Source organism: Corvus hawaiiensis, chromosome 8 (genome assembly GCF_020740725.1).
Source record: "Corvus hawaiiensis isolate bCorHaw1 chromosome 8, bCorHaw1.pri.cur, whole genome shotgun sequence".
Taxonomy (NCBI): domain Eukaryota; kingdom Metazoa; phylum Chordata; class Aves; order Passeriformes; family Corvidae; genus Corvus; species Corvus hawaiiensis.
In genome coordinates this window covers 29,803,030-29,830,356 of record NC_063220.1, presented here as the reverse complement: position 1 = coordinate 29,830,356, position 27,327 = coordinate 29,803,030, and the positions used below count along the sequence as shown (strand labels likewise).

General features: G+C 38.9%; 1 protein-coding gene across 8 annotated transcripts in view; it reads left to right on the top strand.

The window, feature by feature from the left end:
• CCSER2 (coiled-coil serine rich protein 2) overlaps positions 1–27,327 on the top strand; it is a 61,731-nt gene that overhangs the window by 5,232 nt on the left and 29,172 nt on the right. For 4 of the 8 annotated variants that reach the window (XM_048310533.1, XM_048310532.1, XM_048310537.1 and 1 more), the window contains 5 exons: positions 6,668–8,138; positions 9,042–9,244; positions 22,823–22,913; positions 25,898–26,060; positions 26,674–26,860. In XM_048310533.1, the coding sequence (XP_048166490.1) occupies positions 6,707–8,138; positions 9,042–9,244; positions 22,823–22,913; positions 25,898–26,060; positions 26,674–26,860 (2,076 nt within the window). In that variant the 5' untranslated portion in view covers positions 6,668–6,706. Of the gene's footprint in view, positions 1–5,698; positions 5,755–6,667; positions 8,139–9,041; positions 9,245–22,822; positions 22,914–25,897; positions 26,061–26,673; positions 26,861–27,327 lie in introns of those variants that run through there. The other 4 variants (XM_048310535.1, XM_048310539.1, XM_048310538.1 and 1 more) reach the window with 2 other exon arrangements.

The window sequence follows — 27,327 nt, the reverse complement described above, 5'->3', positions numbered from 1 at the left end:
AAACAAGAGGAGTAGGATGGACAGCATGGCAGTCTAAAAAGGGATATTTCCAGTTATAATTAGTTGTATACCACGTTTCACTTAGCTTTCAGCCTGCCTGTTCTTATCAGCAAGAAAATCCTGCTCCAGCTAACATGCATTACTATGTAAGAAGTAGAAAACAGTAACTGGTAACCAGCTCTTTGTTACTGAGTCAATGGTGAAGTAAATCTTTCCTAGAACAGTTAGAGATGGGAATGGTGTGTTTGAATCACTTGGTGACAGTGGATAGTGCTGAGCAAAAAGGGTTATTCCTCTGGTTTTAAGTGAAATATTTGCCGGAGAACAGCAGGTAATTCCTACTGGTTTGCAGTAGGACATTGCTTTTGAGACAGATGCAATCTTTCTGGATTTATTCTTACAGACAGATTAAGTTACCAATGTGAAATGCTGTTGCTGAAGGACTAATAGCATCAGCACAAGCAGGGGCCTGTTTCTGCTGTCAGTTGCTTTGATGCTGACATAATCACAAATTTTTTTAAGGAGAGATCGAGATCTGACATTTCACTGGTAGAAAGCTTTAATTCTAGACTGCAACTGATGTTTGGGATTTTTCGGTCAATCTTAGACACAGCATAAAATTTAATTTGCCTTTATGATGTAAACAGTGATGCTACTTTTAAAACTCTTCAGAAAGGCAGGTTTCTGGTTATCTGCTGCCTTATTAGTCATGTAAGAATGCCAAAAAATTACCTGTTTGAGAAACCTTGGAAAAAAGACTCTGGTGGGAGAATCCCCAACATCTATTGCACACAAGCATATGCGCACTTATGGCTTATCTTCCAGGACAGAAATCTTGCTAAATGCAAGGAAATGTTAAGGCAACATAGGAACCTAGATATAAACGTGCTTTATAGTCACAGTACCTTAGTTTGGGGTTGTTTTTGGGAGGCGGTGCTGGTGAATAATTAACAGCTTTTGGCTTCTTTGCAGCTGTGTGACTTTGTCTTCAGGCTGCAGGGCAAGAGAACTGTAAGGCAGGCAGACAGTGTCTGTCTTTTCTTACTTCAGTTTTCCTCCTTTCTGTTTGTTATACCTGCAAATTTGGTAACAGTTTTAAGTATCATCAAAGAGAGGAGCAAGTAAAGGCTCTTTGTTTCTCCAACAAAGATGTTGAAAACAATGCATCTTTTGCAGTTTAAGACCTATTAAGCAACCCTAGTGAAGAAGCTTGACTTGCTCACTGGGGGCGAATCTCTTGGGTTGGTTCAGTTCACAGGAGCCTGTTCCTTGTGTAACATAATAAGTGAAGTAATCCACATAATTGAATTCCTTCTAGCAGGGGTGTTTCTGCTCTGGAGCCAGATGTATTGCTCCTGATTATGTTAATTGTTTCTGATACATGGCAATATATCCCTCCCACCTCTTGCAGTGTTCTTGGGGTCAGCACTTGTAGTGCTTTTATCATCAGGGCCTTGTGTTGTTTGGATGTCCAGTGAACTCCACTGTGTTCTGGTTCTTGTGTTTTGGAGTTGGAGTTTGGAGTATGCAGACTAGCATAGACTAGACTGTTGTTCATATCTGCTGCAGGTGCAGACTGGGCACTGCTTGCTCAGGTTTAACAGGATCTGCTGAAGAAAGGAATTGATGACTTCTTCTAAGAGGATGCATCAGATGAATAGCAGCTTCAGAGAGGAGTCGTGCATCTCCAGGGCTTTATTCCAATTTCTAGCTGACCTCTGTCCCTGACAACAGTTAGGCTGTCACCATAATGCAGGAAAGAGTAACTGTCATTGCATTTCATGTCTCATTTATGAACAACCCATAATAACCTGCATTAACACTTAAGAGGAACATGAAATTGCACTGGCAAGTCTTCCTTCCTTTTCACAGACCCTGATACTCTCTTTCACTGAGAATAATTTATCTATCCCCCAGTTACCCTCTTCCATCTTCTTTTTTTTGTGCTAAAGCTGCTCCTTGCTGCAGCTGGCTAAACATCTGGACCTTGGCTGCTTTCCACCTTGTTAGTTGTGTAAGAATGCCAAAAATCAGGGCAACTTTACTTGTTTGAGAAACAGGTGTTTAGCAAAGGTCTTTCTTGTAGGTAAAATATGCATTACTTTTTTTTCAATAAAATCTAAAGGGGCTTGTGATAACCCATACCCTGTTTTGTTTCAATGTTTTGGTAAGGTTTGGTGTAAAAATTTGGAGTTGAAAAATGTATAGTTTCTGTTTTACTAATATGAAATACACAACTGGGCAACAATTACAAAGCATCCATGTCTGGGCAGATAGCACTTAGCCCTTTTTTGCTTCCTTGAGGTGCCTGATGCTCTGTGGAACAGCATTAATGGCAGAGTGAATTGCCAGTGTGGCCCTGAGGGATGCAAAGGGAGTTTTTGATTCTGGAAGCATTGTGGTAGCTTTCTTCTACAAAATAGAGCTGCATTTCCCTATTTCTTTTTCTCCAGTAAGTGCTTATGTCCTCTTGTCTTATCAAACATTAAGGATTCTGATGAATCACAAGAATGCTTTTAGAGATGGCATGGGATGTCATATTTTCTGCTGTATTGACTAAAGATATTGCTCAGTGTTAAAAATCCAGAAACTCGAATCTCTTTATGATGTATTTCTTGCTTCCTTCTCCCTTTATCTCTATTCATTGTTATGTTCTGCTGATATTCTTTGACCTAGTATGTTTTGACCGTAAAATTGAGCACAAGAGCAGCTTGGATAATTGGTTTGCTTGGTGTTTGATAGATCAACCCTTAAAAGTGGCTAGAACCTCGTAAATGTGAAGGAGGAAAAATAGAAAAGGACATATCTCTAAGCTGTCTTGAGATCTGAAAACAGAATCCCACAACTTGGGACACAGAAAAGCAAGGTGATTTCAGAAAAATAGAACAATAAGCATTCACCATCTTGGAATTGCCCGCTATACTTCCTGACTATGTTGCTTCACAAGGCAGTGTGAGGGCAGCTGGTGTTAATCAGAGCAGTTTGGACACAGGAAAGGGAGAGAGGCTGAAATTCATGGATGCCTTCATAAAGCATTGGGAATTGATTCAAGAACAGGTGTCTTGGAGAAACTGAAGACAGGAGAAGGAAGGCAGGCTCGGAGGAATTTACTGCAGAGCTGATAAATCTTACTGGATCTTGGAGTGGAGGGAGAGAAGGCGCTTTTGGCTAAACTGAAACCAGTCTGTGCAGAGGAAACAACACAAAAACTTGTAAATACTCAAGGTTCAGTCTTGAAGCCATCAGAATTTCTGGTTGCATTCTGATTCATTTGAGTTCATACAGCACGCACAGTTTCTTCAGGATTCGTGGTCTTTAATTCCCCAGGGCTTGTCATGCTCAGAGCAGGTGTTTGCCAGCTGGATCTCTTGCGTGTTTCTTGTATTCTGTTAAGCTCCCATGGTCCTCTTAAAGCTGAAAATTGACTTGCAGCCGTGCTGCCCATCTTGCAATGTTCTTAAGTGCGTGCTAAAGAAGTCTTTTGCTGCTTCTGTTGCAGGGACCTCCCAGATTATTCCCTGGTGACATTCAATGCCTCCCTACGTTGGTGAAAATAAGCTATTTTCACGTAACTGCTCTAATGCATTTTTAATTACATCTTTAAGAAAAATAGATCTTAAGTTGTGTTTGTTTCACCACAAATCAGTGGTGAAAAGATCTGCATAATATTTGTCCTGAAAAACAAATAAATAACCAGCAGCTGCAGTGTTAAAACCCAGAGGTGTAAGAGGTGATTTATAAGCTGTGCACAGGACAGAGCTGAAATACACGTGCACTTTCATTCCTGTGAATGAAGCACAGATCTGAAACTGTTGGCCTGGCGATAGATCTGCAGAGGGGAATTGCTCTGGCCTGGCACCAGTCTGTCAGATGTGTTTCATCCATCAGCTGGGTATTCTGCACTGCTGTGACAATAGGAGGGGAACTTGGTCCCATTCAGGAATCTGGAACTGGAAAATGCTGTTATCTTCCTGGTGGCAGGGATTATAGGGATGGCAGTATTTTCAGGTGCTTAAACTTTCAAATGGATGAATCTTTAACCTGTCTTCTTCTGTAGGACAGAGTCTCAGATGCAAAGCTAGACTTTGCTGAGAAGCTAATGTATAGGAAACTGCCTTCCTGGTGGAGCTGAAAAAAGCAGTGAATGAAATAAGAGTGAATGTTGTGCTTGCCACTAACAGTGCAGCATTTTGTCTAGATGTAAATAATCCTGTAGAGAAAGTACCAAGGAGGGCAAGAATGAATATCCTTTTGCTTATCACCAGGATCTTGAATATCCTTGAAGGTAAGGATGTAGCAGCTTTTCAGTTAATTCAGATTATACTTCAGAGAGGGTCTGTGGATTTTAACTCCTTTTCCCTGGATCATTATGTAAGGCTAGGCTCTTTATAATTAGCTTAATTCCCGATTAGGCTTGTGTGCACTAGATAATGAATTTCCCAAGGCAAAGAATATAAAACTTGTTTGCCCAAATGTCAGTTTTTAAAAATTCCATAGATTGCTTGTCTAAAAATACTTTGAATTTCTTTATAGTACAGCAGGCTACAATTTAAATTGTATTGAACCTGAATCTTCTGGGATGCAGAAATCATACTCTAACTTGTAGGTACAGTGCTGCTTGATAAGGGAGTTTCATTGTTAGGCTAGTATAATCTTTCCTAGTATACATATGTAAAGATTAAGAATGTTTTAGAGAACTTAATAAGAAAATTCCCCATTTTCTGGGAAACATCTGCCAGACACAATGCTGTTAAGTTTTAGTGGTTTTTTTGATGACATTGTATTTCGATGAAACAAATGTAACCTGGACTTGAGAAGATGGCACAGTAGTTACAGTTAAGTGGCTAATAAAATACAGACAAGTATTGTTTGTCTTTTAATTTAATTATCTGAAGTGTCCTAAGCTATCAGCATAGTTTTCTTGAAGATAATGTGTTGTCAAAAGGATAAATGAGCAAGAGCCCTTCCTACTGAGAACTGAAAGGTCTCCTTTCCATGTTTAATTTGCAGCACTTGGTGGAGGATTAAAGTAATCTAATTAATGGCCTCGTTTAAATTTTGCAGTTACCTAAGAGATGGTAGACAGATGCGAAAAGGGAATTATCCATAAAGCATGCAAGTTAAATTAGCAGCTTTCTAATTTAACTTTTTCAGTTTGGATGATTTCTTCACAAGACTTGCCTTTTCTTTAGAGTTGTGTTATCTTCTGAGGGATCTGCAGTATGATGCTTGCTGGGAATGAATTCATCAGCATGGTAAAGGCCATTTTTTATTAATGGAGTTATTAAAAAAAAAAGGTGTGCTTTATTGTATGTAGTTGACACGAAGTAAATAGCAACTTTGATGTTGCTATTAAAGCTTGATGTTATTTTCCTGTGCAAGGTATGCAGGTGCACTGTGGGCAAGAAGTCTGACCTGAGACACTTCAATCCACATGCAGGCGGGTGTCATATGTAGTGAATGAAATGTTCTGCTGGTCCCAGGGGGAAACAGTTGTGTCCTTCTTTGCACACCTGGGGTGAGGGTTGTGCCTCTGGTGCACAAGAATTCACTGAGTATTTGAAAAGTCGGGATTTGTGTATTTCAAAATGGACATGCACACACCAGTTGCAGAATGTGGATTCTGATGTTTTCACAAGTTAGGAGCCCCTAAAAGCCCTGTCTTCAGTACCTTTCTCTTTCTGTCTTTGTAATGTAGATCTGCTTCCAGAAGATACTGCTCTGGGACATCCTATTCACTGACAAATCCTAAGGGTATTTCAATTTGCATGAATTTAATGCCACTTCGATTTTATCTTTGACTTTACCTTCAGTTTTATCTAAGTGTTTTTAAACTAAGCGTTCCTTAGTGAGGTCTTGCAGCTTGGGGAGTGACTCACTTTAGGGTAATGCTTGGTGTGGTTACACAAGATATTTTCTGTACTTTGAGTAAGTAGAACTTTTAAATTCACTTACTGACACTGACCTTATGCAACTGTTGCACTGTACTTCAGGTCTTGTACATGAATAAGATGATGTCCAAAATAGACTACAGTGTCTATAAAAAGAAGAAACAGTGACTAGGAATGTGAATCTTGATTTGGGGATGTCAATTAGGTCTGGGAACAAAAAATGTTGTGGTGAGATGCACGATATGTGGTTATTTCCTACATTTTACGCATTAGGGAAACTGAAAAAAATCTCCAAAAATGAGCTTTTAATCAGATGTTACATTATAGTTTCTGCAGGTTTACGTTGCTGACCACAGGTTTGTGCTATGTCATATTTATGGCTTTTTTAAAAATATTAAATCTTACATTTATTGGTTAATAATTGTAACGCAGTTGAAAGGTTCAGTTTGTTACTCAAAATGGGTAAATGGAAAAAAAAAAATCATCCAACCCCTTTTCAAGTTTATTTTATAGATTACGAAAGGAAAACAAAACCAAGGTGGTTTATGTAGAGAATGAAAGCTGGGGGATGGAGCTGTGATCTGAAGCATATTACTGCCAAATAACTGCTGTGACTCTGGAGTTCCCAAAATGTGTCTGGGTTACTTTTTATCAGCATAGTGGAGTTAGGCACAGACATGCAGGAAGCCTATAGCTGCAAATGTATAGAAAAATATATAGTTCAATGTGTGGTTGATTCAGGTTTAATGTTGTTTTATTTTATTTTTCTTTCTTAGATTCAAGCACCCTTTAAGGACCAATGTACCCAATAGCTCATGGAAGAAAAAAATCAAACCAGGACATCCTTGGTTTCCAGGCTACCGAAATATGGAACGAAAACTTTAGGGAGTGTTTTGCAACCTATGCCAAACGGGACAGCTGTGAACTTAGCAGGGAGTAATGGTGGCAAAAATTTTGGCAAGCACAATGGCACTGTTGGAATGTCTTCCTTTGCTTTCAACTGGAAAAAATCAAATAAATATCAGCTTAACGATCAGACTGGGAGGGAGGCCAACTCCAAACGCAACTGTAATGAAAAATTAATTGATTCTGAGAAACATTTTCAATCTCAAGGAGCATTGGGCAATGATGAGCTCAGGGTGGGTTTGAACAGGACTGCTTCAGTTGTCTCAAAAGCAGCAAAGCAAACCAATATGTTTGTATCTTCTACTGAGGAATTGAACCCAAAGTCTATACCTGGACTCTCTAGTTCAGCTAAATTCACCAAAGGTACCCTGTCAGGAAGGACATACTCTGGACTCAATGCTCCAAGATCAAATCTGAATGGATTTTATGGAAATCGGCCGGTGGTAGGTTTGCAGAGACCTAGAGCTAATTCCAGTACCACAAGGACAAGTTCAGGAGAAAGCCTGGCACAATCCACAGACAACAGCAAGGCTTTCTCCTGTGACAAAATGGTAAGATCACAAAGTTTTTCACATTCCATTCAGAATTCTTTCCTTCCCACTGCATCTCTAACCAGGTCACATTCCTTTAATAAAGCTGTGGATCTTACAAGGCCTTATAGTCAAAATCTCGCTGCCAGGACGTCGCAGAGGTCTACTCTGCTGTCAAGAAATGCATGTCAGTTGGATGTACCCAATGGCAATGAACCGATGAAGTATGGATTTACCAGACCGTACTCGGCTATGTCAGCTCCTTGTTCCAAGAAACCCCCGCTGTCAAATGGATCTGGGTCAGCACCTTCCTATGGATACAGATTTAGTCGGCCCTCTCTGCTGAAGCCTACCAGGCAGCGGTTTGCTGGGAATACTGGTGTGGATGGCAGCAAAAGCGCGGCTCTGGACACGCGCGTCGTGGAGAACGTGGATATTTCAGCAAACATCAATAGAGCCGTGGATAAAAACAGTATTCTAGAGAGCAGTGCTCAAAGAACAGAACCTGGTGAGGGCCTGTATGAAAGTCTGGGAAAACATGGGTCAAAAGTCATGTGTATGAGCGATGATGGAGATGAGATATCTATATCTTCTTTGTCATCCTCGGAGAAAAACGATCTGAGTGAAGACTTCAGTGATGATTTCATAGATATAGAAGATGCAAACAGACCTGTACAAATCCAGCAGAAGGAGAGCTGCCTTCAGGAATTAGAGCATGGGAGCAGAACGTCCATCGAGCCGTTCACGTCTCTCAAGGAAGGTGGAGGATCTTGCTGTAATGCTGATGACTGGCTTGATATAAATGTGTCTGGTAAATACCTTTCTTCTGTTCTGTTTGAAATTTTAGGTGCTAAATCAAAATTCTATGACACTAATTAAGTTACTGAATGTAATTGCCCATTGCTTGTGCATTTTTTCAGAATGGAACTTGGCTCTATGCTGGTGTATTTGTTTGCTTATGCCTTTTCTGCATAATAGTTTTTTCCCAAGCATTACTTTGAAGAGCTCTTTGTGATAAAAATGAAGGTGACCTCCTTTAAACACATTTGTGGTGTGGTTGTGGGATTTCTCATATCCTTTCTTTGCCATTCATTTTCTGGGTTGGTGATATTTTAAGAAAATTTCACCTCGTGCTCCCTCCACCTCTGTAGGCAGAGAACAGCTGTAACTGCTTCTAAGTAGTGGAAATAAGTGTAGGATGTGTAATTAAATGAGTTCAATTATAAACAGGATTGTTACTGGGTTTTTTTGGTTTTTTTCTGATGCATATTGATTCTTTAAACATTAGTTGAAGACACAAGAAGATGCTTTTGAAAGCCACATTTTCAAGTCTTTGATGGGCTTCTCGTGACAAAAGCTTGTTTGAGAGATGTTGCAATTGAAAGATGAGATCCAAAGGATATATTTTTGGACCCACCTTCTAATATGTTAAAGAGATGCAGATTTCTAGAAAGTAGCTTCCACGGTGGGTGAATTAGGGCAGTGTAAAAGGTTAGCAAAGATGTAGGTTGGAAGATTCCTTAGTTGTAGCTGCCAAACCACCTTGAGCTTTTCCCCCTTCTGGGATGAGGGAGCAGTACTGTAGAAGGCTTTCAGGTCTTTGCTGGAGCTGTACTGTAACAGAAAGTTAGCACACCAGTAGCAGGCATTTCAGTTTTTATTTGTGGAATATTGGATTGGTTTTGGAATCTTAACCGTTGCTGTTTTCTTTAAGCAGTGGATGACAACAGTGAAAGCACAAAACACACTACTGAGAATGTCATCTCTTCAGAGATGAACTACAGAGCTGGCTCCTCCTTTGAGCTTTCTCCGTCTGACAGCTCTGACGGCACATACATGTGGGATGAAGAGGGGCTGGAACCTATAGGAAGTGTCCATCCGTGTGGAAGTTACGACTCTTCAGAAATGAACAGCATAGTATGTATTTCTGTGCATAACCTGCATAATTAGTGTGGAGTGTATGGCTTATTAAGTATATTTTTTAAATATTAGTGCCTTTTTTTTTATTTGATAATTCTTTCCTCTGTTGTTGATGGCTTTGTGAAACTTCTTGTTTAGGAACTCCTGTTTCGGGACAGGTGACCTTGATTAGGCTGTTTGCACACATTTTTTTTCTTTCCTTATTCTGAAGCCAGGACAGAACAGATCCTTCCTTACACAGTCTCATAGAAGTGCTCACAAAGAATAAAGGGATTTGATTTTTGCAAAGGATAAGTTCAATACCTCCTACTAACCTCTAAACATAGGAGTGAAAAGCCAGAAGATAGCTGTTGCCTGTGTGGCTTCTTGCCTTTCTTGTTTCTGTGCTTTGTGCTCATAGGGCCCTCGTGAGCTGGAGCTGATTTTTGGTTTCTCAGTTTGTTCAAGCATAGAATCTTTGAGGTAGAGAGCTGGCTGTAGCTCACTAGCAGGGCTCTTCATACATCTTCTGTGGGATTCACAAGATGCAGCACAGCCTTTTTCTTGCTGCTAAACTCAAACTGATCTGCAAGAAACATCATTCAGTGTGAGGAGTGGATGGAGAGTTGTTGCCATGCTGTGATCCTCCATCTGAGATCAGGGAGCCAACCTTGGGATTTCAGTGGGCCTGAAAAAAATTATGTCTATCCTGTTCATATTCCTTTATCTGCACAGACTTCTGAATTAAACAACTTTTTTATTAGCATGATGTTAACAACCAGAACATCTAACAGAACTAATTTGGTTTAATCAATTGTAATGCTTCGTGTGTTTAAGGTGTGTTAGGTACTGTGTCACCACTGCCAATTTAGTATGTAGATACCACTTTCAGACTTGGGCACAGATACATAATTATATTCTTTGTGTGTAACTAAATATGAACTCTGGATCTATTTTCAGCTGCTTGTGGTATTGTTTGCTCTCTGTCTTAAATTATAATGTTGGGATATAGTGCATGAAAGAGTTTAGCAGTGGTTATTAACTTTTTGTGGCAATCGTGGCCAGCTTGGAAAAGCTGTTAGAGATTTTTGTAGTATGAGTTTTGTAGCTTTATTGATGTTTATGGGGAAAAGCCCAAGTTTAATGTAGGCCACTACAGAAACAAACATTCTTGTCCCCAGACACATGCATGCACATGCCAGGAAAAGAGGGAAGTTTTTAAGCTTTGTCCTTGGTAAGTTTTAAATATATCTTGATACATACTCTGAAATGTAACAAACAAAGGGAAGACACTTCTTTTACCGTGCTTTTGGACTGTGTATCTGGGTTTTGATACATGTAGCCCCTGTGAATTAATTTGTGCATGTGTATGAGTTGATACTGAATCAATGTGCTGATTGACAGAAGCTGTTGCAAGCCATGTGAAGCAGAGGTACTTTAGAAGTCTTTGATATTCTTGTTCACTATTTTGGTTTATTTCTTTCTTTATTGAAAGTAAATAGCCTTTAGAGAGGGGTTAAAAATGGAAGAACGTACTACTAGTTTTTGGGGAAGTGGAGAAAGGAGGAGATTGTAAGACTTGATGTTGAATCTAGAAAATTGTGTTGCTTCCACCCATTTTGATTTTTATCCTGTTAATGCTTTTCCAGAATTTCAGTGCTTACTCTACTGTGACTTTTATCTGAATGAGAAAAGCATCAATAGCACATTTTATTTTTTCAAGGCAGAAATGTATTTTCAGTAGCTTGGGTTTTAAGGGGGAAATGTAGCTCTGAAGTGTTGAACTGCCTCTTCGTAGTGGGATTTGTTTTGGTTTTTTTCCTGTACTTGTTGGTTTTGGTAGAAACTATGACATATTTGATTTCTTTAGCCTAAAGATTAAACACTGATCTTTTGTAATCTGAAGATGCAGAAGAATTTCTGATGCAGTTTTTCATTATTTCTGAAAAATTGTGCTCTTGAGCAGGTTACTGTAAGCTTTTGTTCCATGTTTTTCCTTTTCTCTGCAAGCAAGGAGTATAAAGACAAAAAAGTGAAGGCATTGAGAATAATTATTGTGATTAGTCAACACGTCAGATGTTTTGATTGCTGGGAGATACGTGATCAAATTATGCAGTTTCTATCCTCTAGTGTGGTGAGTTAAAAGCAGTTCCTATCTGTGTGTCAAAATCCAATTGATGAGAGTCAGATTTAAGAATTTGGAGTGCTTGGGCTAATGCCAGCCTGCCTGCCTCTTGGATTTAGTATTTCCAGGCCAGTCACCAAAGCTGTAGTTCTGGAGTTCCCGTGGCATCAGGCTGGGGTGAGTAGAAGCAATGCAGCTGAGTAGCAATTCAGGGAACTGTGTGGTGAGTAACTGGTCATGTTTAGTGCACAATTCGCCTTCTTCTTCCTCATTTCCATCCTGCTGTTGTTTTGTTAGTGTTCTAAGCTGTATCCTTCTTAGTATCAACAAATACTAAATGCTAAATGCTTTTCCTAAGCTTTTCCATAGATGGCAGTGCAGCTCTCGTTGTGTAATCTTAGATTAGGAGTGTTTGGACCATCTTTGAAAGGGGGATTTTAACTGGGCTTCTAAAATGAGAACCAGCACAGGAAGGCAACAGAAGGAACTTGTTGGCCCCTGAAGCTTGCTGTTCCTTTTTGGGGAGCAGAAAAGCCAGTATCTTTGCTATTCTCAGTACATCTTTATAACAAAGACATGAGGGCAAAGAATAAAATAAATTTGGCCTCTTTTAATATAGTTCTTCTGTTGTTCTTCACTAACTAAGTGAACAGCTATAGAGAAAATGTGCAATCCAGTGCTGGGGTTTTAAGAGTTGTACAAATCTATATAATATCATAAGGGGGACTGTGGTGGTTTAACAAAACCTGGTGTTTATAGGCAGAGGAAAAAAAAAAAGGAAAAAAAGAAGAGCTGCCTGAAAGGTGGAAATAAGTGAATAGTTTTTTGTGGTGCCTGGCGCTTAACTGGCATCAAATCATGACAGGGACTTAGAACTTGGTAGGAAATGTGTGGGGTTTTGTAAGGATGAAAATATTTTTTTTGTCTAATTGCATAACACAAAATACCTTATTTCACTATCCCTGTTGTTGTTCCATTTCCAGCTTTGAAGTCAACAAATCACTTGGGTCACTTTCTAAGTGCTGAACTCCTTTCAAATTTCTAAGCACTGATTTTGTTGGGGTTCTTTATACTCTTTTCAACAGCTGATCTTTGCTGCTGAGCACCAAGCCACTGGTGCTGTTTCTGCTCAGCTCTGTGTGAGCTGGCTGATGCTTAGCAGAGCAGCTGATGGCTCTGTAAATTAGCAACAAGAGCAATATTTATCTATAGGTGCTCTCACTTGATTTTAGCTGTGCTGTTTGCTCCTGCCCTGCGTTTCAGCTGCTGACCATGATGCCCAGTTCCTTTACTGTTTCATGGCAGAAAGCTGCTCAGCAGTGTGAGGTACAATTCATGGTTGTAGTTTAGTATATCAGCCTTGCTAGATTTTTGTTTTCATTAATTTTTGTCTGAAAATATTGTTCACCATACGTGTAAGCAGTGTAGCCTCAGGCGTCCTGACTGCAGTCTCATGGCTCCTTTGCTTGCCCTCTCTTCTTGTAGCAAGGTTTGAGGTGTTCTCTCCAGTGCATTAAATAGACACTTGAGAAACAGAAGTTCTAATATGTGTTTGTTCAGAGTGAAGTTTTGAATATTTTTGTTAAGTCCAAGTCCTTGTTTACACTGAGAAGGGTAGATAGCACAGCTGTTATTGTTCTGAGGTATCTGCTTGTTTTTAAAGGTGCTACAATATTCTAGTGCTCAAAGTCTGCAAGAAGTAAAACTTTAAACTGAAAACATTCCAGTAATTTCAGCTTCCTTCTGTAATATTCTCAAGACAACAAGTTGTTGTGGTGTGATTTGGGTTTTTTTCGTTTCTTTTAAAACAATTTCATTTGGGTCAAGAGGTTTGGACAGGAAGCTTTCAGAGTGTTCCCTGTACTGTCAGATCAAGTTCTCTACCCCTTTTTCCTGTAGGCTCCAGTAGCAATGTGAATCTTTCTGCTGTGTTAATTTTTCCTGGAGTAAATAAAACCAGTATTTTTGGGTATATGCAGAGTGAGCATCAATGTAATTATAAGGGCATGGGATTATGGAATAATAATTGAAATCTGGCTTGAAGAGACAGATGGGTTTTAACAGCTTTGCTGAGAATTTAATTGCTCTTGGGATGAAATCTGGATCTCATTGGAATGAATGAATTTGACACATGGCCAGAATTTTAGCCTGAGTATGAAACACTTACGTTTTTCTCTTCTTCCAGGCAATTTGTGAAATCTTGTAAGATTTTTTGTTGTTGTTCTTCGTTATAGTTTTCCCCTTTGTGACTGGAACTTGAGAAAGGGCAGGTCTGAATTAGTTTTTGAGACTGGTCAGAATGCTTCTGGGTCCTGAAGCATTGGTACTCAGTGAAATATGCTCTACTTCTTAGAGAAAAACAAACTTGCTGAAATAGAACTGTTTAATTCAGTCATTAATGTCTTTCAGTAATTTAGTTATTTACAAGTAATTTAGAGTTAATTACCTTAAATTTTTTTGATAATTCACTTCTCAGAATGACTTTATAGTAAGGTTTAAATTGCCAGTTTGATTTCTCAAATGAGTAATTTATTAATGTGAATTCAGACTTGTAATATGTGTAGTTCTAATACATTTGTTTTCTTAGAGTGAAGTGTTCTTGGTGTTGTCTTCTACCCATCTTCCTTTCTTTGGCTGAACTTTCTTTTCGGTATGTTAATGCCAAAACACTGCCTCTTGTTCTATGAGAAGCCGGGCTTTTTAAATTTTGGGACATTTGGTTACAGCTGTAATGAAAATAGAAGTGCAAGTAATGTAAAAGTATGTAATCTTTTCTCAAACTTCTTTTTTTGCTATAATTTTCTAGAAGAGTAGTCATGAGATGAGCCCTTCAGATGAAAGCTAGTTACAAGAAGCACATATTAAAAGTCTTTCATCTAATGAGCCAGTTGAAATTTAGTTCTTTTTTTCTTTTCATCTTGCAAAGAACAATGAAGTCCTTTCTCAAAGCAGTGAACAGCATTATAAGACACACTTATTGAGAGGCTGTACTCAGATGAACAGTGTTGACTTACTGCATTTCCTCCTTTCTTAGAATACAAAAGGTGAAGTTAATACAGAGAATTAATTGCATTTTGTGCTCCCATGATGCTTCATAGAAGTAATTTGTGTACTTCAGTTGAGCATTTCTTGAAGTAAGGTCTGAGTTTGTTCTGTGCCTGAGAGCAAAGGATTATTTCACCTTAGTCAGTGCCATTTTGACTAGAATTCATTATGACATTAATAAATACAGATTTAAAATTTTGTTTGTGGTTAGAGATTTTTTTATTTATTTCTTTTGCTAGTGAATGTGGTACAGTGAGAACTGGTGACACTACTAGATGCCCAGTACCTAGTGAGGGTGCGAGATTGAAAGGAGAGAAGACATTATTCTTGTGGCATAATTAATTAAGAAAGTATAATTGTCCTAGTCTTGGGGAATCTTTTTATATACCTATATTGGGGTAATTTGGATTTTTGAAGTAGCTGTTGCCTGTTTGCAGCCTACCAAGCCTATAAAGCTTTGGAGATTTTAGTCTTTCCTGCAGCTGCCAAGTTCATCTGGGCACTGTTGTGAAGAACAGGACCATGGAGGAGGAAACTGGGTAACCTCTCCCTGTGGATGTGTGAGTGGATACCACGATTCATTGGTGTGGCAGAGGGATGAGACTCTGAAAATGTGCACAAGACTGTAGTGCCAGTGGAGGAGGAGGTAATTTTATCTGCTCAGGAGGTATTCAAACAAACCAAGGTAAATGCACTTCAGAAATCACCGGGTGGAGATGTGTATGGGCAGTGCTGGAAATCCTTAGTGGCAGATACTCCTCACTGGGTGTGGATGCAGTGTACAAAGTGTCTGTGAACCTCCTGGGAGTGACTGAGAGCAAACCCAGAGAGTGTCAGATACTTTTCAATTTGTGTTGTCCCTCCTTCAACATTTCCCTTCATGCCCAACATAGTGGAGAGCACTTCTTATGGATAGAGAGCACACAGCATCACTAATGAGGAATGGCAGCATGGAGTTCTGTTTTCTGCTTCTGCTCAGAGAATTTTCATTATTTGCCTTCATCACCAGAGAAATTCTGTCCTGTAGGACAAATTGAATAATTCATTGGTCCTTCACACTCCTTTACCTGAAAGTCTGACTTCTGGGTTAGGTCAGTATTTCTCTTGGCAAGAGATACCACATTAGCACAGGAAGTCTTCTCTGAGATTTTAGCTTTTACTGATGCATTCTAGGAAATGGCAAACAATGTGTGAATTTTTACTTGGGATACAGAAGGATTCCTTGGAAATACATGATCTGGGAAGCTGCCATTTCTGTGGTCAAACTTCCTGCTCAGGTATATATAGTGATTCTGGGATTGGAATCGAATACATGTGTCAGCCTTGGCAGCTCTTTTTCATTGGAAGCTGCTTATTGGAAGTTGCTGTAGTTGGTAACTTCCATTTAAGCTCCTAAGTTCATGTCCAAGTTCCAAGCTCTTTTGTCCCAACATGTCCATGTCATGTTCCAGAATCTGACGAAAATTATTCTGATTTACTTAAATTGTACTATTCTAGCTTCATAATTTTCATTTTTCCAATAATACAAGTATAAACATCTGTGGCATTTGTTTTTCATCTTCTTAATTTCTAAGAAGCCAATGCCTAAAAAGTTATGTTTGGAAAACCACTAGACTGCTTGGTTCTGATTTCAAATCCTCAAAAGTCAGTGTCACCTTTTTGCCTTTAATCTTCATTATGAACAGATAATATTTGTGAACACACTAAACATGACTAAAGTAATGGGAGAACATCCTTGATTAATATGTCCAGAATTTGTAGTAAAAAACTCCAACTGCTGTGAAAAATTCAGTCTATATTGTTGCTTGTCAATACAGAACTAAGAGCACAAACTCATTTCAGTGTGTTCTGTCAGCTCCTCAGCCATTCCTTTGGTGGAGTTTGCTGGCAGGCAGTTTTCTGCTCATGGCAGAGAAAGGAAATGTCATGAAATTAGAGACTGATTTTAGAGTGAAAGTAGCCACCATCTACTGTCCCACCTCTGCTCCAGTCTTCAACTTCAGAGTTTAGCTATAATAGCAAGGCAAGGGGGTGAGAAACTGAATTACTGAATGAGATGGCCCTTCTGTCTGTCCTGTCTGATGTAGTTGTCCCTGTTGTCAAACATTAAGAGGTTATATGACTGTATTACAGTTCACAAACCTCTTGTGATGCTGGTTTGAGAGGCATGACATTTTGTGAACAACCTTTCATGGCAAATTACCTTTTTTCCTGTGGGATGGGAAAGCTTATATGCCTTTGAGAGCTGCTTCCTTCAGACCTGACACAGTAAATCTTCTCATGCTGTTTTGGCTGGTAAAACCAAGTAGGGCAACTTCACTTGTGCTTACGTGTTCTGTTTATGGCATCCATTAATTGTGCCTTTGGATTTGTGTGGTGAAGAGAGGGAGGGAGTGCAGCAGCTGCTGTGGTGTGTGTGAAATATGAGAGCAAACACTGGTGGAACTTAGCACTTGGTTTATTTCATAGGCTGTGAGGGACGTTTTCTGTATGAGCTGGTAACTGCATATCCATGTGTGAGCTGGTTTTGAGGTTTTATGCTCTTGGTTCATGCTGTTAAAATGTATCAGGGTAATGTGGCATAAATACATTTCTGCAGCAGTGCAGTAAGTGAGGGAATCCTTCCCCTGTTGTTAGCAGCTCATGTAGAGATTGGTCAAAATAGAATCACCTCAAAGTAGTTTGGAGGTATTTGAGGATTGTTTTGGTTTTAATTAGAAACAAGTGTATTAAGCTGGCTGTGTAAGAGTAGAACACGTTAATGCTGGATAATGTGTCATATTCAGGTTACTTCAAAAGTCTCTCTAGGTAGAATTAAAACTCTTGCACAGAGGAAACAACTGAGCTCCTGGTACAGCCATGCCCGTGCTGTTCCTCTGAGGTTATTGTTTGGTTCCTTTCTCAGCTGGGAATTACTGGAAGCCTCCATATTTTCCTTAAACCAAACATTGCATGTTTAATACAAGTGCAAGTCAGTGGAGTGAGAATCATTCACAATTATTTCTACCTGTTAAGAGTAGCTATAGCAATTACATATTGCTTAATAGTGTAAAATGCCCCATTGTTGGTTAAGTAAACTATAAAAGCAGTGCTGGACCTCTGGTATTGGTAGCCTTCTTGTGCAAAGAGACTGGAAGCAGTGAGTAGGAAGGACTGCTTCTCCTCCTCCTCTGTCACTATTTATGATCACTGCTGACCATGTTCTGTGATTGTGCTTAAAAGTAAACAGGAAACTCTCTACTTAAAAGCACCAGCCCATTTAAAAAAAAAAAATAGGAAATCTTAAATTTTGCTGTAATTCTGTAGAAGGGTGGTTCTGCAGCTTCCCCCCATTCAGCTTTCCTCATTGGTGGAGGCTAGATGGCAGTCAAAGAATGCTGCTTGAGGTGCTGTGTGTTTGAAAGTGCTGTTGCTTATGAATTGGTGAAGTCTCAACAGAATGGCTAATATTTCTGGTTTTCTTTTGTCATTGTGTTACCGAATTTCAGTTTTTTTACAGTCTGATGTCTGATTTTATATTAAAAAAAAATTTTTAAAAAGAGCAAGTATAGATCCTTCAGATACAGCATGTAGTAACTTAAGCTAATAATGAATTCCTCTATACCGTCAGTAGATCTAGGTAGAACATGCAGTGCCTCTGTAAAAATGTTTTCAGGAATAGTAAATCTTTATTTAAGACCGTTTGATTTAACAGTTAAACAAAAAATGTTTTGGATTTTCAAAACCAAGTTCTTGTTACATTTGTTGTCACAGCAACCTTCAGTTACGGAGCATGGGCAAAATTACAAAATACTTGTTTGGCTGTTTGGCTTAATTATCTTTAATGTGACTTGCAGAGTGTACTCCTTTCCTGTCCTGTCTTTGGTAACCTGCAGAGTTCTATCCCACCTCTTCCCTGGGTGGTTTTCTCTGTTTTAAGGACTTCATTTACAGTGGGCTTTTCTCTTCATCCCTGTAGTACACTATGTGCTTTTCCTCTCTGTGTTTTCTGCCTTCACTTGAGAGTTCTGTTCAGTTCCTAAATAAAGTTGCCTTTCTGGAGACTTCCTATTTCTTTATTTATCCCTATCTCAGATGTTGTCAAATGCTGAAAATAGCATTGAAAAAGACACTGGAGGTTTCCCTCTTTTCTTCTGTCAGCCTTGAATTGTGTTTGACTTAGGCAGTTATCCTTTTGCTGCCCTTCAGATGACTGATTTACCCAGTCTGTTTTGTGTTTATTTTTAAAAGCCACTTCCTTTTTTCATTCCTCGAGCACCTGAAATGATGGTTTGTTAGTTTCTGTGCTACTCTCAAATGCTTTGCCTGAGTTTTATGGCCAGGTTCACAGTCCTGTAGTTCTCTCCCTTCACTCACACTTACCTTCTACTGTGGTCTTTTCTCATCCTCATCAGAAGCAGGACCTAAGTCACTAAATCAGTAATAAAAACAATTATTTTCCTTTAGCTGTCTGCTTCCTAGAGGTGGAACAAATGAGTGAGGTCTGAGGTTGTGAGTTGTTCCTAGTACTCACCACCATCAGTTCATGACTCCCTCAAAGCAATTGCTTTTCCAGCAAAATATCCTAACTTGGCATTGATAGTTTGAGCTCAGACTCTTCTCAATTCTGGTAACACTCTCTGAAATTAATTGTTCGAGGGCTGTTTATCTGGAATTGCTTTGTATTTTTGCACTAACCTCAATGCCTGCCTTCTTCCTTTGTCTTTTAATTCCACTGTAATATACATTGTGTTATAAACTTCCACTGGTCAACATATTTATGTTTAGTAGGGAGAAAATGCAAGTATCTATCTGTCTTCTATTTCAGGTGCTTTATGCTTTACTCTGGTTGCGTTATAACCTTACAATACTCAGCTCAAAAAATTGGAAAGCTGAGAATCAGGCCTCTTGCCTAGGTCCAGCTGTTAAGCTAAATTGAACTCATATTGGTTGGTGGACTGAAAAATAGTGCTCTTCAGTGGAAGAAAAAGCTTATGATACATGTTGCATGAGGAATTTTTAGAAACTGAACTTTTTGAAAAGAATATTTTGCACTCCAGTTCATTATGGGGAACATGAATTTACAATGAAATCTGAAGTTTTACTTCAGCAAAAGCACTTCTGCATAGAGTTCCCCAATCTTCAAAGCAGTTGAAGCAACTTGATGCATCAAAGCAACTTGATGTTGTTATGCCTCTCCAGAAAGAGGTGCTGAGCTCCATGCATCCAACAAATTGGGTTAAATCCCAAGCTGTTGCAGGTGAGCTGTTGGTGTGTGCTTGGTGAACCCGGGGTAAAACACAGCACCTAAGGACAATCACTCCAGAAAGGATTTGCAGGACAATGAAGTGAACCTGCTGAATGTGGTGTAATTACACACTGGTGGTATGCCTTGCCCTTGCCTCTTCTAGCCTTTTTAGCCTCTCCTTAGGAATTATGAGGGTTCCCTACTGTGGGGGTGCTCAAGTTACTCAGTTCTTACACCAGGACGCACAGGTCATCTGTCTCACCTAATGCTTTCCCTGTTCTACTGCAGGAGCAAACAAAACACCACTGCCTGTGTCCAGTGGAAGAGCTTTGTGGAGAGAGAGCCTGGGGACAGCATTGCAGTTTGACCTGGGATTTCACAGTCCCAAACTCAAACTCTTCCTGGGTTGTACCAGCTTGAAAATCTAGTGCTGAATCAGCCTTGTAAAAAACATACCCCTTTTAATATACATTATTCTTTTCACCTATACAAATAGAATGGAATTCTTCTTTTTCTGTACCTTGTAATAATTGCTGAAACATGTAATAGTTTCTAGGGTTGGAGCTGATGCACTTTGAAAGAATTTTTCTATTTCCTGTTCTATTTGAGCTCATGATGCTAATTGCTGTTAAGCACACATTATTAACTGTGTTATTCCCATGTAATTAACTGCAGTTCCTTATGCAGTAGAAAGAGTATCAGTGGCAGCATGTAAATTTTATTTTTTTTAACGCACTAATGTGCTGATGAAACTTGTACTTTATCTTACAGCTATTTCAGGAGGACATTGCTGACATCTGCTTGTATATTGTGTTTCCCAAGTAGCTCGCAGGGGGAAGTGCTCAAAGTGCATTCACACATGGCTCAGTGATTACACAGTCTTGGTATTTGCAGTTGTGGGGTCTTTTTGTAGCATGGAGTTTCCTTTCCTGGCGTTTCCTCAGTGTGGTGAAGAATATATAATTAGGGAAGCATAATGAAATGTGCTGTTGACAGGAAAGTATGTTTGGAATCTCAAATACTGACCTTCTCTGACACCATTAGGCTTCTGAAGTTCTGATTCAAAGTAGTAAGGTGGCTTATCTAGGTTTATTAGTAAACTCTGTGGCATAGTGTGTTTTTATATTGTGCGTTTTTAAATGCATTTGCACGGCAGTGGCAAAGCTTTTCCACTTTCTTTTGTGTTTGTGGCCACTGTTCCCATTTTATTTGTCATGCTCACTGAAGTTATTGCAGTAGAAGAAAATAATGCTTGTTCACACTAATTTGGAAGATGAAAGCATGGCACAGAAACAATTCATCAACTAACAAACTAAAACTGCCTCTCAAGCATGCCTGTGTTTTGCAGAATTGTTTAAAAAAATACGCATTAGTTAAAAAACTTCTGGTTCCTGTAAAAATGTAAAGAAATAGAAGCAAAAGTAGCAAAAATATACAGGCATTTTGTTGTCCCAAATATTAAATCCATGTTTCATTTAAATGACTTCCATTTTTTTGTGAAGTTTTTCCATAGTCGGATTTTTTATTATTCCCAGTGCCTTGCTGTGTAAGTTTTCCTGTTTTTTCCTGTAAATGCACAGAATGCTATTTGTGAACAAAGCATTTCAGATGGGACTTTGAAATATGATAAAAACAGGTGGTTTTGTCTCAAGTATTCCATCTTTCCTTTTTATTACTCATGTTTTACAAAGTGAGTATTAACTATTTTCATCTCATACTCTCCCTCCTAAGTCAATAACTTGCCCTGCAGAAATGCAAAATGTTTAATGTTCTGTGTCACAACCCAACCCCCCCCTCACCCCCCCAAAGAATCTCAAAATATACTTAGCTCTTGCTACCATTTATAATCAAATACAGTAGTGCTTTGTGAGCACTGTAGGAAGGCTGCTGAAGAACAGCTGGAGCAACATTTCTGACAAGTGCCTGTTAATGTTCTTCCTTTTCACCTGTGACAAAGCAAATCTAAGAAATGATAGCCAGCAAAGGGGTGGCTTTCCAAGGGAATATTGTTTTGCAGTGTGTTCATAACCTGTATGCAAGTATTCACTTAAATATTTAATGATCATATTATTATGAGAAATAGTTATAAAACACTTATTTGACTTATCATTTGGTAAATTTTTCAGTATTGGTGCCAGGCATCACCTTTAGGGGTAGCCGATAAAGCTAAGAAAAATCTGTGTTTCTGCTATTAGGAAAGAGGCCGATGTGAAGTGCCTGAGTCTGGTCTTGGGCCTTAAAGGCCTGACTTTTACTGGGAGCTCAAGAGCTGCAGCTGGATATCCACAGCACTTCCTCAGACCTGCTTCGTGTTAAACTCATTAACACCAAGTGACTATAGTTTTCTTGGAGTAATGAAGTGAAAGAGTGTCTGGGTTCTCTGCCCAGGCTGTTGGGGCTGTTCAGCGCTGGCAGTGTCTGACTGCGCTGTGAGCTGGGTGTTCCACACCCTTGACCTCCTCAGTTTCTCTTTCTTTCAGTATTCTTCAAGCAAGAGAGGTCAGTGTCTGTCTTTTTAACACTGATTGGGCTTGCCCTCATTGCAGTCCTTTAATATACCTGACAATATTTAATATGTATAATTCATTTAGCACTAACACTTCATTACATTTTTCTTGGGCCGTTAGCACACCCATGCAACGTGATTGTTTGTTAGTCCCTTTAGGGACAGCTTTATATGAACCACAGTCTGAAAGACAAAAAGAAGCAGAATTTAGTGCTCATAATAGCATGTTTGAAGCTTTGTTTTCCTAAAAGGTCAAGATAACATAGGTTTTCCCCACTTTCTTTCAATGATTTTGTAATAACGAAATAAGGGGATTTAGCATCATCTCGTCACAAAGCTGTTTTTGAATCCTAAGTAAACAAAGTAATTGAGTTTCAAGATGCTTGCAACTGCAGAGAAGGCCAGATATTAATGAATAAAAAAGTCTGTGGAGTATTCCATAGGCATCAGGCAGAACAATGTTTTAATCCATCTTTGTTTCATCTAGCACTGTTACTGTGTCATATTAGCAGAGGTGTGATGATTGTTGTTTTGTATAGATGGTCTCAAATAGGGCCAATCTTCATCTGTGAGGAGAGGAGCTGCTGCTAACATTGGATGTGTGCACAATAAAAACGTAACAAAACTTTTTATGAAGGCAGGGTAAATGAAATATCATGGAAGCAGCTGTATCTCACTTTTCCTTTCTTGTAGGATATCTTGAATAATCTCGATTCATGTGATCTTGAAGATGATGATCTCATGCTTGATGTGGACCTGCCTGAGGACCCACCTCGTGACAAAGGTTAGTAAGGCAGCCAAGCAATCTCACTGTGAAACTGCTTCATGCGCTTAAGAGACTTCTGAGTTGCTTTCTTCTGACTCTTGACTTAATAAGTCAATGCACTCTTCAAATTGTGGTGTTTTTTTTAAAGTAACAGCTCTTTCTTTTCTGAAATACAGGAAGAGAGATATTTCTGTTTTCCCAAGTACAATCCTTATATTTGAAAAATTCTCAATATAGAAGTGTACTGCCTTGAATAAAAGTGCAACCTTGTTTCACACTGTGTTTTTTTAAAATTATTTCTATAGCATCAATTTCAAAGTTTTAAGTTAGTCTTTCTGTCTCATGTTTCAGCTGTATTTGGAAATGCTGGGACAGTATTTTTTTTTTTTAGTTTTGGTGAATGACAGCATCATTCTTTGAGATAATTACTTATTCTACAAAATGACAATATCTAATATATATACATATAATTCAGGGTAGCAGAAGGTGTAAAATTTAAGATATGTGTTTTCAAAATGTCTTTTATGCGCTCTTGCTTTCAGTGAGAGTGCTGGCAGAATTTTGACAGAGAAGGTAGCACAATAATATAAATTTAGAATAGAATGAACATGGTAAAGGAAATTACGGCTGCACTTTCTCAAATGTCAGACTGGAAAGGTTTGAGGCATTTGCTTTTGTTATTCCTGACCTACTCATAGGAATTATGAGTATTGTTATTGTTATGAGCTATTGTTATGTGAATATGGGTCCTAGTTTTACTTCCAAATTCAGTGGAGGCCAATCTATGTTTGAGTGAACAGAAACACTGAATGTGGAGCACTGTCAGGCCCTACCCAGTGCAAAGAGGCACTGAAAGGAAGAAGGCTTCACTTATTTTGTGTAACTTTCATCTGCTTGCTGAAGTATGGGGATATTCAGGGGTTTTTGAGAGCACCTCTGAGTTTTTGGATGAAGACTCCTCCACGTATGTTAGATATGAAGCCAGATTTACAGTAAATAAAGCACAGTTTTCCATCTACCACGATGATGGCACATCGTGTTTTAGCACTGTGCACATAACGAAGTGCTGAACGTAATCTTTTAAATACCAGAATGAGTTTTTCAAAGTACTTGTGTGAATTGATTGAGAACATTAAAAGTATGCAACTTTTCAGCCCTGACAGGTATGAATCTTCTACTTTTTTAGTCAGTTAATTTTTCAGAATGGGTAACAATGCAAGCCTAGGGCATATTCTTTCAATAAGGGTAATTTAATTCTGTTGGGGAAAACTAAGAAACAATTTTAAAGGGTAGATCAATTTCTCATAAATTTCCTTGTATATGTGAAACATGCACTGCATTTGCATCAGTAATTCCATTACAAATTATTAATTTAAAATCTGCTAGAAGGGCATGTTTTTAAAGGTGAATGTTTGCCACAAAAATATTAAAAGCTAATTACTGTTACTTTTGGCATTTTTTTAGAGGTTGGGTTTCCTTATAAAATTAATCTGGCATAAGCTGGGTATCTCTGCTTCTTAGCTTGGAATCACTGTATTTTCAGCAAAGAGGTTCTGAAAAGAAGAATTCAAAAGCCACCTCCAGGTTTTCCCTTACGTAAACATGACCACCTGAAAAAGCAAAACTTGTTCTTGTTTAATCTCCACGTGTCTTTACTCAGTTTACTTTTCCAAAGCTGAAAATCATAATTGCTTATAAACTTACTGAGGGCTTATTTTGTTGTGAATTTTCATGTGTTATGAGCTGTAGAAAGATGCTGCTAAAGGAAAATAAATCTTCTGTTAGTTTAGGTGAATAAGTTTATTTTATTATGCAATTTTTTGGTTATTTCCTAGGTGATAAAAACTGAATTGTAGGTATGAGTACTTGTTCTAATAATGTTTAACAGCACTTCTTGCCAACACTTTTCCCATAATTATGTACGCCTTCACTGACGTCAGCCTCTTAAGACTTTCCAGGTCCTCAGAAACTCCTGGTTTCACTTTGGAGCCTGGGATGCCGCTTGGCCACTATTTATAGAAACAGTTCTAGCTCAACAAGTATGCAGGGAGTGAGGAGGGCCGCTTAAATCACAGGGTGAAGCTGGGCTCGCTCCCAGCCCACGCAGGCTGGGAACCCAGCAGGAAGGAAGGCCTGTAGGGGAGCCTTGTGCGGGGCTGAGGGGCAGCGCGGAAACACTGCTCCCTTGTGTGGAGCTGCTGCTGGAAAAGGACTGACAATGTGAGGGAAACTTCTTGGGTAAGTGAAGGACAAAGTGTGGCGGCAGAATAGCAGTTTAGGACTCGTTTTGCTGCGTCTGGCTGCCCGAGTAGAAGTTGTTTTGGCTTTCTCTCAGTTGTTTCCAGGCTGTTGCCAAATTTAGCGTTTGTTCCCTGAAGATGTTTGTGGAATTCCTGTGGCTTTGTAGAAGTTGATGTTTTAAAGAGATATTTGCTTTCCTTTTTTTAAGTCATGCTGGTTGTCCAGGTAAATACAGATTAAATGGCTCTGAATCTGAAAACCAAACAAGATGAATAGGATGAGCTATATCTGTATTTTAAGTAACGAAACTGTTTTCTTTTGCAGTGCAATACTGGCGTCTTTTTACAATGTTGTCTTTCTGTGTTTGTGTGTTGTTAGAGCTTGTTAAAGGCCTGGAGATACCATCAGTAAGAAAGCCAGGAAACTGTTACTTTTAAATTTATTTTGTTCCATAATCTCTACCTCCTCCAAATGACTTTCTACTTAAACTGGAAATACTGTTAAAGCTGGGTTCTTTAGTGTCTGCTACAGGCTGCTCTAATTCTTGTAACAAGTTTATATTTTAATAAAAATGTGACATTGTTACAGAAGTCTGCTTGACACTTCTAAAATGCATACTGTTTTGGATCAGGTAAAAAGAAAAAAAACAACGAACCCCACAGACTTTACACTGCATCTGTTACTAGCACATAGTTAATATTTTATTTGCAAGATCCTGGAAACAAGTCTTAAAATTTTTTTTAACGTTATGCTCTCTGTAGAAGAATGTGAAAATATGAGCCGCTATGACAGACAAGACAGAAATGTGAGACAACATCAGGAGGGATTCTGGAAAAGAGCACCTCAGCAGCGATGGAATACACAGGATCACTATCATCTTGGCCATACTGACCATTATATCCATGGTAAAAATGATTTGAACAGGTAAAGGACTTTTCTATATCCTCACAAATGTTTGAAGCACCAGTGAGCAATTCATTTTTGGCACAAAGGGGTCTCAAGTGATAACTGAGTACATTTTCAGAATAGTTTTATGTCTGAGTGGAAGCATCACTGGGGGTTATAACAATTTCTTTTCACAACTTATTCCTTGTTTTTATTCCAAGTACTTGTTGTTTGTGTTGATGCAATATTATACATGTTGATTAAAATACCTTATGTGTTCCATGGAAAGCCACTGCAATGTTTTACTATTTGCATTTTATAAGTTTGGACAGCTTTTTTTACTTTTTAATTTGTTGGTAAAGTAAATGTAACCCTATAGTCCTTAAAGGGTTGAATGACAGCTTATAGAAATTCTGCTGAACAACCTGGTTTTAGGGTACTGTAGTTTACAGTTTGAGAGAGGTCTCTGGGAGTGGAAAGGAAAACTCTGTATTTAAGTGAGATAGCACTGACATTTTCTGATTTATTTATTTCCTGCTGTGTGCCACAGTATGTAAGTATAGCCCACGTTGCGTAACGCTTTCCTTTTTGCCAAATGCTGGCCAGCTCCAGTTTGTCATCACTGTGGTTTTATGTTTTGGATTTTTTGTAGGGGTTCAAGCTACCTGGAGTCTGCTGTGGGTCACCTGGAGAGCTACGGAGCGGGCAGCGGTTCCCAGGCAGCGCGGCCGCTGGCGGAGAACACGGTGATGCTGGACGAGATGACCCTGCGGCACATGGTGCAGGACTGCACCGCTGTCAAGACCCAGCTCCTCAAGCTCAAGAGGCTGCTGCACCAGGTGAGCTGTTCACAGGAACTGAAGCAGTAGAATAGACTGGGGAGTGGGCCAAGGTGGCCTTATGCTCTCTTTGGCCTTATTAGGATATCGGCATTTCGTTTAGACATTGAATTACAAAGTTCCAGAAAGTAAGTATACTTTTTATTGCTGTTTCAAAGAGTACTTCTTCTGCCTTGTCAGCATTTTACTGACTACAAAACATACTAAATACTAAAATTTTTAATATTTATTCAATATTAAATTTTACTTCTCTTGAGTAAAATTAAAATTAGGAATTAAAAAAGAAAATCAGTGGATGTGAAAACCAGCTTTTATCCAATAAAATTCAAAAAAGCTGGGAGTTAAGAAAACCCCTAAAAATATTAAAATTGATCCCATGGATTAAACCTTCATTCAGCAAGTCAGTGCTAATAGCTTTTTCTTAAGGCTTTGTTTTCCTCATTCTTTTAATCTTTTCTGTGTGTTTG